General features: G+C 49.1%; 1 protein-coding gene across 2 annotated transcripts in view; it reads right to left on the bottom strand.

The window, feature by feature from the left end:
• Positions 1-11,074, bottom strand: part of NT5M (5',3'-nucleotidase, mitochondrial) — a 49,671-nt gene extending 38,597 nt beyond the window's left edge. Inside the window, exons 1-2 of one of the 2 annotated variants that reach the window (XM_030827952.1) lie at positions 10,603-11,074; positions 7,774-7,874 (exon numbers count right to left, since the gene is read on the bottom strand). In XM_030827952.1, coding sequence (XP_030683812.1) covers positions 7,774-7,874; positions 10,603-10,869 — 368 coding nt within the window. In that variant the 5' untranslated portion in view covers positions 10,870-11,074. The remainder of the gene's footprint in view (positions 1-7,773; positions 7,875-10,602) is intronic. The other variant, XM_030827951.1, reaches the window with a different exon arrangement.
• Between the last annotated feature and the right edge of the window lie 1,842 nt (positions 11,075-12,916).

Genomic DNA, 12,916 nt, shown 5'->3' on the forward strand with positions numbered 1-12,916 from the left:
TAATTTTTTTGTATTTTTAGTAGAGACGGGGTTTCACCATGTTAGCCAGGATGGTCTCGATCTCCTGACCTCGTGATCCGCCCGCCTCGGCCTCCCAAAATGCTGGGATTACAGGCGTGAGCCACTGCGCCCGGCCTGGAGTCTTTTAAAAGAATATATTCAGCCGGGCGCAGTGGCTCACGCCTGTAATCCTAGCACTTTGGGAGGCCGAGGCGGGCGGATCACGAGGTCAGGAGTTCAAGACCAGCCTGATCAATGTGGTGAAACTCCGTCTTTACTAAAAATATAAAAAATTAGCCAGGCGTGGTGGCGGGCGCCTGTAATCCCAGCTACTCCAGAGGCTGAGGCAGGAGAATCACTTGAACCCGGGAGGCAGAGGTTGTAGTGAGCCGAGATCACACCACTGCACTCCAGCCTGGATGACAGAGCGAGACTCCTTCTCAAAAAAAAAAAAAAAGAATATATTCATATATTCCCGAACAATAAAAAGAATGGTCACCCCTGAAGATATTCCAAACCAAGCTCCTCAGAACCTGAGGCTCTGCCCAGGGAAGCCCTATCTCACGCACAGAGCTGCTGGAACAGGGCAGGACGTGCCACACAGGCCATCTCAGGAGAGTCCCCTCAGCGTCTGCTCAACTGTTCCGCGTCTGCTCAACTGTTCCCCTCCTACCTGGAGTCCCCTTGCCCTTCACTACCTGGCAGGTTCCTTTTCATTCCTCAAGATGGCAGCACAATGGTGCAGCCTCCCGGGGAGAAGCAGTTCCTGCCTGCCTGCCTAAGCCCCAATGCCACGATTACTTTGAGATCTATGTTCCAAAGCCTGTTCACCAGGGAACTCTTTGAAGGTAAGAACTCTCTTACCTATTTGTGTGTCCGCAGCCCCTGGGATGAGGCCGAGCATGCAGCAGATGCTGGATAGTCATGAGGGTGACTGATCAGCCTTGGTCTCTGCTGCTGGGCCCACATCTCTTGTACTCCAGAGTGCCCACTTCAGCACCAGATACACAGTTATCCACTCAGTTACTGATGAGTCCCTTCGCTTTCTCTAGATAATGGGCACAAACTGACCATAGGAATCTTCTACCAAGTTAAGAGCCAAATGGAGATAAAGGACCACTGGGTATGGTCTAGATTTGCATTCCCAAACTGCAATTTCTGCAAAGGTATTAATCGAGAAGCTATGAAAAAATGTTCCAGGCTAGAATATCTTTTTTTTTTTTTTTTTTTTTGAGACAGATTTTCGCTCTTTTTACCCAGGCTGGAGTGCAATGGCACAATCTCGGCTCACCACAACCTCCGCCTCCAGGGGTTCAAGCAATTTTCCTGCCTCAGCCTCCCAAGTAGCTGGGATTACAGGCATGTGCCACCACGCCCAGCTAATTTTTTATTTTTAGTAGAGAAAGGGTTTCTCCATGTTGGTCAGGCTGGTCTCGAACTCCCGACCTCAGGTGATCCACTCGCCTCAGCCTCCCAAAGTGCTGGAATTACAGGCGTGAGCCAGCGCCCAGCCTAGAATATCTTTTTTTAAGAGACAGGGTCTTGCTCTGTTGCTCAGGCAGGAGTACATGGCGTGATCATAGCTCACTGCAGCCTTGAACTCCTGGGCTCAAGTAATCCTCCTGCCTCAGCTTCCCAAGTAGCTAGGACTACAGGGACAGGTCAGCATGCCTGGCTTCTTTTTATTATTATTTTTTTTTTCAGTAGAGACAGGAGCTTGCTGTGTTGCCCAGGCTGGTCTCAAACTCCTGGGCTCAGGTGATTCTCCTGCCTCAGTCTCCCAAAGTGATGGGATTACAGGCATGACTCACCGCAGCCTCCGTCTCCCAGGTTCAAGCAATTCTCCTGCCTCAGCCTCCCGAGTAGCTGGGATTACAGGCATGCATCACCACGCCTGGCTAATCTGTTTGTATTTTTAGTAGAGACAGGGTTTCTCCATGTTGTTCAGGCTGGCCTCGAACTCCTGACCTCAGGTGATCTGCCCACCTTGGCCTCCCAAAGTGCTGGGATTACAGGTGTGAGCCACCACGCCTGGCCGCTAGAATACTTTTGAAGAAAGCTGCATCCCTTACTACCCCAATGAAGTGTCACAAAGCACACAAGCAGTTAAAAGCTCTGAAAAGTTCTACGGTGAAAAAGCCAATCTAATCCATTGTTTCCCATACTGTGGTGGCTTAAGGATGCTTTTCTTGCGATATGCCTATTAAATTTTACAGAATGGCAACAGCAGCAGCTAGCACTTGCTGAGCACCTGCTATGTGCCAGGCACATATACTGAGACTTTCTCCTTATCTCCATTTTACTGAAACCCAGAAAGTTTAATAACTTGCCTGACATCTGGGAATGAGATTCTGGGGAAGTGAGGATGTGAGCCTGGGCAGCCAATGTCCAGAACCCCACTCCAAACCACCGTGCCCTGCAGCTCCCCAGGACACAGCCATGTGGCCGCAGGTCAGCACATGCTGATCCAGGCCACAAGCAGGGTTTTGAAAGCTTAAGTGTGAATGCTGTACACATATTCTTTGCCTCTCAGACTCTTACTACGGGAACACGATACATCAAGTTCATACCATAAACCAGAATAAAATTCACTACTCTGCAGGACTTGGACTCCCGTCCAAAGATAAATTACTACCAAATAAGGTCTACGATTCAACTCAAACTCTGTATTTTGTGTTTCTCTGACACCTATTTATCATATTAGAACTTTGAAAGTTGACAATTTTTACAGGCATTTATATGAAACAATGAGGGCCAAATCATACCTTACATTTGATTTGTCATTCGGGTTGCTAAATTCAAGCAAAAATGTGGCCAATAAAAGTTATCCAAGTCTAGAAATAAATCCTTATATTGATGCTCAATTAATTCTCAGCAAGAGTGTGAATACCATACAGTGGGAAAAAAGTAGTCTTTTCAATAAATGGAACTGGGACGACAAGATATCTACATGCAAAAGAATGAAGTTTGACCCCCTACCTCACATCATATACAAAAATTAACTCAAAATGGATCATAGGCCTAAATGGAAGAGCTAAAACTAAAATTCTTTTTTTTTTTTTTTTGAGACGGAGTCTCACTCTGTCGGCCCAGGCTGGAGTCCAGTGGCACAATCTTGGCTCACTGCAAGCTCCGCCTCCCAGGTTCACACCATTCTCCTGCCTCAGCCTCCTGAGTAGCTGGGACTACAGGCGCCCAGCACCACGCCCAGCTAAATTTTTTTGTATTTTTAGTACAGACAGGGTTTCACCGTGTTAGCCAGGATGGTCTCGATCTCCTGACCTCATGATCCACCCGCCTCGGCCTCCCAAAGTGCTGGGATTACAAACGTGAGCCACCGCGCCCGGCCCAAAACTAAAACTCTTAAAGAAACCACAGGGGCAAATCTTTGTATTTTTTGTATTTTCAGTGGAGACGGGGTTTCACCATGTTGGCCAGGCTGATCTCAAACTCCTGACCTCAGGTGATCCACCTGCCTTGGCCTCCCAAAGTGCTGAGATTAGAGGCGTGAGCCACTGTGCTCAGCTGAATCTTTTTCCTTTTAGACAGGGTCTCGCTTTGTCACCTAGGCTGGAGTGCAGTGGTGTGAACTTGGCTCACTGCAAACCCCGCCCCTCCCCCGACTCCCTCCACCCCCCTGAGGCTCAAGTGATCCTCCCACTTCAGCCTCCCAAGTAGCTGGGATCACAGGCATGCACCACCATGCCTGGCTATTTTTGTTGTATTTTTAGTGGAGGCAGGGTCTCCCCATGTTGGCCAGGCTGGGCTCAAATTCCTGAGCTCAAGTGATCTGCCTGCCTCAGCCTGCCAAGTGCTGAGATTACAGGCGTGAGCCACCACACCTGGCCTCAAGCATCTTTTTATGTACTTACTGGACATTTTAAATTTTCTTTAAAGAAATGTTCATTCAATCCTTTGTCGAGTTTTTCAATTGATTTGTCTTTTTTTATTGTTAGCTTTTCCACAAGGTCAGGCACAGGATAACTTACTTTTGGGTACACCACTACCTTTTTGTATTTTTTGTAGAGACAGGGTCTCACTATGTTGCCCCAGCTAGTCTTGAACTGCTGGCCTCAAGTGATCCTCCTGTCTTGGCTTTCTGCTGAGATTACAGGCATAAGCCACTGTGCCTGCCTTTTTTTCATTGTTAACTTATAAGAGTTCTTTATATATTCTAGATACAAGTCTCTTATCAGATACATAATTTACAAATATATTCCCTCATTCTGTAGACTTTTGTTTCACTTTCTTAATTTTATCCTTAGAAACACAAAAGTTAGGCTGAGCGAGGTGGCTCACACCTGTAATCCCAGCACTTTGGGAGGCTGAGGAGGGTGGATCACAAGGTCAGGAGATCAAGACCATCCTGGCTAACACGGTGAAACCCCGTCTCTACTAAAAATACAAAAAATTAGCCAGGTGTGGTGGTGGGTGCCTGTAGTCCCAGCTAGTCGGGAGGCTGAGGCAGGAGAATGGCGTGAACCCAGGAGGCAGAGGTTGCAGTGAGCCAAGATCGTGCCACTGCACTCCAGCCTGGGTGGAAGACTGAGACTCCGTCTCAAAAAAAAAAAAAAAAAAAAAAACCACAAAAGTTTTTACTTTTGGTGTAGTCCAATTTTTCTGTATTTTTCTTTTGTCACTTGCATTTTTGTGTCATATGAAGAAGCCATTGCTGACCCAAGGTCAGCAACTCTGTCTCAAAAAAAAAAAAGATGCTTGAGCATCATTAGCCATCAGAGAAATGCAAACCAAAATTCACAAAATCACTTCACACCCACAAGGATGGCTAAAGTAAAACAGAAATTAACAAGCGACAACAAAGATGTGGAGAAACTGGAACCTTCATATGATGCTAGTGCAAAATGTGCAATAGTACAATTGCTTTGGAAAATAGTTTGACAGTTCCTCAAAATGTCAAACATAGAATTATCCTATGGCCTAGCAATTCCATTCCTAGGTATATTCTCAAAAGAATTGAAAACATCTGTAATCCCAGCACTTTTGGAGGCTGAGGCAGGAAGACTGCTTGAGCCTAGGAGTTTGAGACCAGCCTAGGCAACATAGGTAGATCCTACCTCTACAAAAAAGGAAAAATTAGCTGGGTGTAGTAGCTAATCTGTGGTCACAGCTACTCTAGAGGCTGAGGCAGGAGGATCGTTTGAGTCCAGGCGGTAAAGGCTGCAGTGAACCGTCATCGTGCCACTGCACTCCAGCCTTTTTGAGATAGGGCAAGACCCTGCCTCAAAAAAAAGAATTGAAAACAAGATTCAAACAAATATTTACACGAATGTTCATAGCAACACTATTCCCAATAGCCCAAAAGTGAAAACTGCCCAAACATCTATCAACTGATAAATGGATCAATACATGTAGTCCATACATTAGATCCATACGTATCCAATGGCTGGAATATCATTCAGCCATAAAAACAGGAAGTATTTATAGATACTACAACATGAATGAACCTTGAAAACATGTGCTAAATGAAAGAAGCCAGACCCAAAAGACCATATGTTATATGATGCCATTTATATGAAATCCCCAGAATAGGCAAATACCTAAAGACAGAAAGCAGATTAGTGGTTGCCAGCGGCTGGCAGGGAGCACAGGAATGGGAGTGACTGCTGATGGGTACAGGGTTTCTTTTGGGGATGATGAAAAAGCTCTGAAGCGGATATGATGATGGTTGCACAACTTTGCAGATGGTTTTGTGAAACCACTGGATTACATGCTTCAAATGGGTGGACTGTATGGTATGTCTCTGTCTCAAAAAAAAAAAAAAAAAAAAAAAGAGTTTCACTCTGTCACCCAGGCTGCAGTGCACTGGTGCAATCTCGGCTCACTGCAACCTCCGCCTCCCAGGTTCAAGAGATTCTCCTGCCTCAGCCTCCCGAGTAGCTGGGATTACAGGCACCTGCCCCCATGCCCAGCTAATTTTTGTATTTTTAGTAGAGATGGGGTTTCACCATGTTGGCCAGGCTGGTCTCAAACTCCTGACCTCTTGATCCGCCTGCCTTGGCCTCCCAAAGTGCTGGGATTATAGGCATCAGCCACGGCACCCAGCTGGTATGTCATTATTATATGTCAATAAGGCTGTTTTTAAAAAGCTCTCAGGGAAGCACATCTCTGTAATTGTCAACAGGTCACTGAGTGGGGGCTTCAGTCCATAGAACTACTCATTTCACCAGAACAAAACAGAAATATCTCAAGCAATACTACTTCTCTTTCCTTAAACGCTTTTTCTAAATGAGGTTTCCCGCTGAACCTCTTTTCCTTCAGCTCTTTGGACAATCTGTGATTGTCTTCACTTTGTGATTCTTTTTTTGAGGCAGAGTTTCACTCTTGTTGCCCAGGCTGGAGTGCAATGGAGCGATCTCAGCTCACTGAGACCTCCACTTCCTGGGTTCAAGCTCAAGGATCCTCCCCACATTAACCAGAAGAGCTCTGCTTTTATCAGTTTTATATGTTGAGGTGCCAATAAATACATTAAAAAAAAAAAAAAGGACTCTGCTGCTTTTAGAGTTGCAAAGCAAAAATGCAGACCCTCATTTTACATGTCATAAAACTGTGGCTCAGAACAGGGAAGATTCTCCTGCTTCAGCCTCAAGTAGCTGGGATTACAGGTGCCCACCACCACGCCTAGCTAATCGTTTGTATTTTTAGTAGAGACAGGGTTTCTTTTTTTTTTTGGAGGCAGAATCTCGCTCTATCGCCTAAGCTAAAGTGTAGTGGCACGATCTTGGCTCACAGTGCAACCTCCGCCTCCCGGGTTCAAACAATTATCCTGCCTCAGAGTCCCAAGTAACTGGGACTACACCTGCATGCCGCCACGCCCGGCTAAGATTTTGTATTTTAGTAGAGACGGGGTTTCACCATGCTGCCCAGGCTGGTCTCGAACTCCTGAACTCAGGCAATCCACCTGCCTCAGCCTCGCAAAGTGCTAGGATTACAGGCGTGAGCCACCGTACCTGGCTGAGGCAAGGTTTCATCATGTTGGCCAGGCTGGTCTTGAACTCCTGACCTCAGGTGATCCACCTGCCTCGGCCTCTCAAAGTGCTGGGATTACAGGCGTGAGCCACCGTGCCCGGCCATTTTGTGATTCTTTAATGTCTGCTCTGTCTGGATTGGAAGCTCCATGAAGGCAAGGACTATACTTTGCTCATTGCTGAAACACTGGGGCCTGCAGTATCTAGCACAGTCAGTTCTGAGATATTTGCTGAATAAATGAGCTTTGAGATGGAGTTTTGCTCTTCTTGCCCAGGCTCGAGTGCCATGGCATGATCTCGGCTCACCATAACCTCCACCTCCCAGGTTCAAGTGTTTCTCCTGCCTCAGCCTCCTGAGTAGCTGGGATTACAGGCATGCGCCACTGTGCCCGGCTAATTTTTGTATTTTTAGTAGAGATAGGGTTTCTCCATGTTGGTCAGGCTGTTCTCAAACTCCCGACCTCAGGTGATTCGCCCACTTCAGCAAAGTGCTGGGATTACAGGCATGAGCCACCACGTCCAGCCATTGAATAAATGAGCTTTGAACACCCAGGGAACCAGATCAAATTAAACTGGGTATTTCCTCAAGTTCCTGGATCAAAACATCACAGCCTACAAACTGAGATCATTGTATTTGGTGGTTTTCCCCAGGCTCAGTAATGACGAGGCAAGTGCAGCCTTGCAAAGGGCCAAGGAGAGAGAAAGGAGAAGGCAGAGGAGGGAAGAAGCAGGAAGGAGGTACAGGGCTGAGTGGCCCGGCCGGGCAGGGCTGGGAGGACAAACTTACTTTTGTAGGCTGGCCATCTCTTTCACAGCTTCCACAGCCCCTGGCAGAGGCTCAAGTTCAAAAAAGAAATTCTTTGACTCCCAAATGCTGATGGCCTTCTCCTGAGAAGTTGAGAAAAGCAAGTTACTTCTAGGGTCCTCAGCACCTTACTGCCCTCATCTTGGAAAGTATATCCAGGCTATAGGGGGAGTGGTTCTGCATTCCTCTCACTCCCCCAAACACACACCCAAGGACGTATTTCCTGGGGGAAGTGCAGAGAGTATGTGGACTTCGAACCCCTTTCCAGAATGGACCTGACTTCGTTGGGATCTAGCAGAGACCAGCTAAGGTGTCAGGCCCATGGACTCCTACATCTGCCGGAGCTCTCTGGGACCTGAGGACAATCGTCAGGAACTGCGTGCTTGCTAGGCTGGATTCGAGTGGCCAAAAGCATTGTGGAAACTGAGGCTGGACCAGCTCTTACCATGGTAGTAGAGTCCTTAAACTTGAGAACTGGAGGGACTCAGAGATCTTTAAGGTGCCATGAGGGATAAGGGGGAGGGGGAGACAGGGTAAAAGGACAATTCAGGGAGCTCGAGGATCCTCCCCACATTAACCAGAAGAGCTCTGCTTTTATCAGTTTTATATGTTGAGGTGCCAATTAGTACATTAAAAAAAAAAAAAAAAAGGATCCTGCTGCTTTTAGAGTTACAAAGCAAAAATGCAGACCCTCATTTTACATGTCATAAAACTGAGGCTCAGAACGGGGAAGAGATCCACCTGATGTCACATAGCAAAACAGCAGCTGAGCTGGGAGGTGAACCCCCAGCACCAACCCTCTCCTCCCCACTCCCCAACCCCCGCTGCCTTTCTCCTTCCCCTGTTCTGCTGCAGGGCCAGAATGCAGCACCTTTTCTAGGGTCAGGCAAGGGGAAAGTGACAACCAGAGGGGAGACACATCTCGGCCTATGAGAAGCAGGAGCCTAAATCCCACGTGTGCAGTGCAGTAAGTGCCTCTGCCAGCTGTTCTGCACACTACAGAAAGACAGCCACCCTGTCACATGGACGGCCGGAGGATGCCCTGACAGCACACCAGCAACACTCTCAGCAACCACAGGGACTAGGCAAACGTGTGCTTATTACTGAAACACATCTGATCCTCACATCCCACATGGGGTACTGTGAAGACCAAAGGGAATACAGACAGAGCAAAATTTTGAAAAGTAGAAATGCCTACATACACATAAGGAGCCACGTGTGTGGAGGGGATTGTTTTAACCACAGATACTGGGCCAGCTTGGCCAAGGGGAGGCCCAGGGATGTCCACAGCAGCAAGCCGTGCCTCAGGAAGGGAAGTAGGGGAAGCCAGCAGATTACTCCCAGGGCACCCTCCTTACTGCCCCGTGCCTTTGCCTTGTGCTTGGAAACCAGTAACCCCGCACGTACAGAGCCTACATATTTGCACAAAGAACTGGAAAAGCTGCTGCACTTTTCAGAGTTGGGGGTGGGCTTGGTTTCTACGTTAATACACTCCTGGGTGGATATATGGTGTCCAGACTCCCCATGCCGAGCGCTGTCTATAAATGAACACTCGCTGCACACTGGAGCCTATTCCTGAGGCTGCAGAAAGTACCAGGGCATTTTCTCCGGTTTAAAGTTTATCATTAGGCATCAGCCCTGGAAGAGCTCAGCACACTGGGCTCTGTGAAAGTCACCTTCTGAAGTGCCTGGTGTTCATGGAGACAAATGGTACTTGTTTTCCTTTTTTAACACCTGTCCCTCAACGAACTACATTACTGATGAGGCATCTTTCTGAAGTCACAAGAAATGTCACTTGTTAGAGACAGTAGTACGGAGAACAGGACTGTGGAGTGGGGAGCACTAACTGTGCTTGGGAGGCAGACAGACTTGGGTTTGAGTCCTGACTGAGCCCCTGAGCAGCATGTGACTTGGGGCAAGTTTCCTCATCTGGAAAACAGAGATAATAATATCTACCCAACAAAAGAGAGGATGCAGTGAACTTGTGGCTAAAAAACGGGCTCTTGTAACTTCCTTCTCCTCTTTATCAAACCCTCCAGCAGCAACCCTAGGTGGCCAATCAAGGGATGCCAGAAAACACTCAGCCTCTTTAATTTTGTGCATACCAAAATCCTCTGTTCCTTTTGCAAAATACTTCAAATTTACCAACCAAGATCTGTGTGTAAAGGTCCCTCCTTGGATCTTTCCCCTCTATCCATCCTGGACAGAACACCTCGGGAGTCGGATGGTAGGGGTTGAGCTCAGGTGTTTAGGAAGGCCAGCTCTGCAAGGGGATAAGACATGAGGTGGATGCCACCTCACCTGGACCACTGACTCACTGTGTGACCCCCAGAAAGTCACACAACCTCTCTGGACCTCAAATACCCCTAGAAGCTATGCTTTCATGGACAACAGCAAAAAAGATGGGTAAAGACACCCACCAAAGTACTAGGGACAAAGAAGTGGGAATGTGACTGCGGTCGGGGTGAAAGAGGACAACTTACAACGTTTATTTTTCTAAAAATTTAACAAACGACTTGAGGCCAAATATGCCACAAATTTTGAAGTCAGCTTTAGTTGGAGAGTTATAGGTATATTAACACTTTGTACTCTACGGCATTTTCAGAAGCCTTGGATGGCAGCCAACAGATCCTGAGCGCGGGGCTGCATCTTCCCGGCGCGCTGTGGCCCCTAGTCCCCCCCAGACTCTATTCTACCAGAGGGCCACCCCAAGGCTGGGGCGCTGACCGTCCAAGGTCACCCGCGCAGGGGCGGGGTCTGGGGCTCGGGGCGAGAAGGAGGCCCGGCGCGGGGCGGGGCGGGGACGCTCACGCTCAGCCCTGGCCGCAGGCGGCCGTACTGCTCCGACACCCAGAAGCCGCGCCGGTCCTCCAGCGCGATGAAGGGCTGGTCGGGAAAGCGCGCGCGGAACTTCCTGAGGAATCCGCCCTCGAAGTCAGCCAGCACGCCATCCATGTCCACCAGCACCCGCAGGGCGCGGCCTCCCGCCAGGCCCGGCCCGCCCGCCGCCCCGCGCCGCCCCGCGGGAACCGCCGCGCTGCAGAGCCGCCGCGCACACCAGCCGCCCAGCCGGATCATGGCCTAGCGCGCTAGCCCGTCGTGGGCGCGGGGACCTGGGCCGCGCCGTGCTGCCGGGGCCAGCCAGACATGCCCGCCGCGGAGGAGAAGCCCCCAACGCTGGGGCGCGGGACGGGGAGCGGGGCGGGGAACCCGGGGCGCGGGCGCGCAGGTACCGGCCCCAGAACGAGGCCGCGGCGCGCGCGGTCCTTAAAGGAACACGCGCCGGCGGAGGCGGAGCCCCAGGGCGGGGCTTCGAGGACGGACAGCGGTAAGCGCCGGGCGCCGGGCGCCTCTAGAAGGTCCGCGCTGTCGATTTGCGTCTTCTCCGTGGACCCTGCCCGGGCTGCCTCCTCCCACTGCACAGACTACCATGGAGGAGCAGTGCAAACCGAGAAGCAGGCCTGTGTCGTTAGACTTTGAGCACTAACTGTGTCGAGTGTGAACCAAATAGACAAAGTTTCTGCCATCCTGGAACTTATGTTTTAGAAGGGGATCCAGACAACAGTATGGAGGAACCAAAACAGGGTGCACTCTGAAAGCCTCTCTGCTTTATTTACAGCAAGTGTCTGCGGAGAGACTGATAGAACCAATATCGTGCTAACATCATACAGCCTTAGTAAAACTGATGATTCTCAGGTAAATATATGAATAAATATTATGTACCCCTGTATAGTCTGCTTTTTTTTTTTTTTTTTTTTTTTTTTTTTTTGAAGACAGGGTCTTGCTCTGTTACCCGGCGTGGAGGCAGTGGCGTGATCTCGGTTCCCTGCAATCTTGAGTTTCTGGGCCCAAGGGATCCTCCTGCTTCTGCCTCCTGAGTAGCTGGGACCACAGGGGCGTGCCACCACACCCTGGTAATTTTTTTTTTTTTTTTTGAGACAGGAGTCTTCCTATGTTGGGCTCAAACGATCCTCCCACCTCAGCCTCCCACTCCCAAAGTGCTGGGATAACAGGAGTGAGCTACCACGTCCAGCCCACTTTTTTTCTTTGCAAGAAAAAAACAAAACAAAAACCACACGCCGATGGGATGGTGGAGAGAGGTGGAGGGATTAGCAGGGGTGGGCAGGGAGGGCCTCTCCTAGGAAGTGATGCTGGAAAAGAGACATCTTGAGAAAGGGCAGGCAAGAACCAAAGAGACGAGACCCCAACCACAAGGGCAGCAAGCTCAAAGGCCTGAGGGCTTAGGAGGGCGAGAAGGCCAAAAAAAGCACAATTTTCTTTTCAACTTTTAAGTACAGGGATACATGTGCAGATTTGTTATATAAATTGACTGTCTTGGGGGTTTAGTGTACAGATTATTATTACCCAGGTAATAAGCATAGTTCCTGATAGGTAGTTTTTCCATCCTCACCCTCTTCCCACTCTCCACCCTCAAGCAGGTCACCGTGTCTGTTGTCCCCATCATTACGTCCATGTTTACTCAGTGTTTAGTTCCCACTTTTAAGTGACAGCGTGAGGTATTTAACTTTCTGTTCCTGTGTTTGCTTAGGATAATCGTCTCCAGCTCCATCCATGTGGCTGCAAAAGACATGATCTTACTCATTTTTTGACTGTGTAGTATTCTATGGTGTATATGTACCACATTCTCTCTCTCTCTTTTTTTTTTTTTCTTGATATGGAGTCTTGCTCTTGTTGCCCAGGCTGGAGTGCAGTGGCAGGATCTCAGCTCACTGCAACCTCCACCTCCCAAGTTCAAGCGATTCCCCTGCCTCAGCCTCCCAAGTGGCTGGGATTACAGGCGGCCACCACCGCACCCAGCTTTTTTGCATTTTTAGTAGAGACAGGGTTTCACTATGTTGGCCAGGCTGATCTCCAACTCCTGACCTTGTGATCTGCCTGCCTCGGCCTCCCAAAGTGCCAGGGTTACAGGTGTGAGCCACCGCACCTGGCCGATTTTTGTATTTTTAATAGAGACAGGGTTTCACCATGTTGGCCAGGCTGGCCTCAAACTCCTGACCTCAGGTGATCCGCCCCCCCTCAGCCTCCCAAAGTGCTGGGATTAAAGGCTTGAGCCACTGCACCCAGCCTGTGTTACAGCTCTTTTAGCCCCACCATTTGGCAGGTC

The sequence above is a fragment of the Nomascus leucogenys genome, chromosome 14 (assembly GCF_006542625.1).
Source record: "Nomascus leucogenys isolate Asia chromosome 14, Asia_NLE_v1, whole genome shotgun sequence".
Lineage (NCBI taxonomy): Eukaryota > Metazoa > Chordata > Mammalia > Primates > Hylobatidae > Nomascus > Nomascus leucogenys.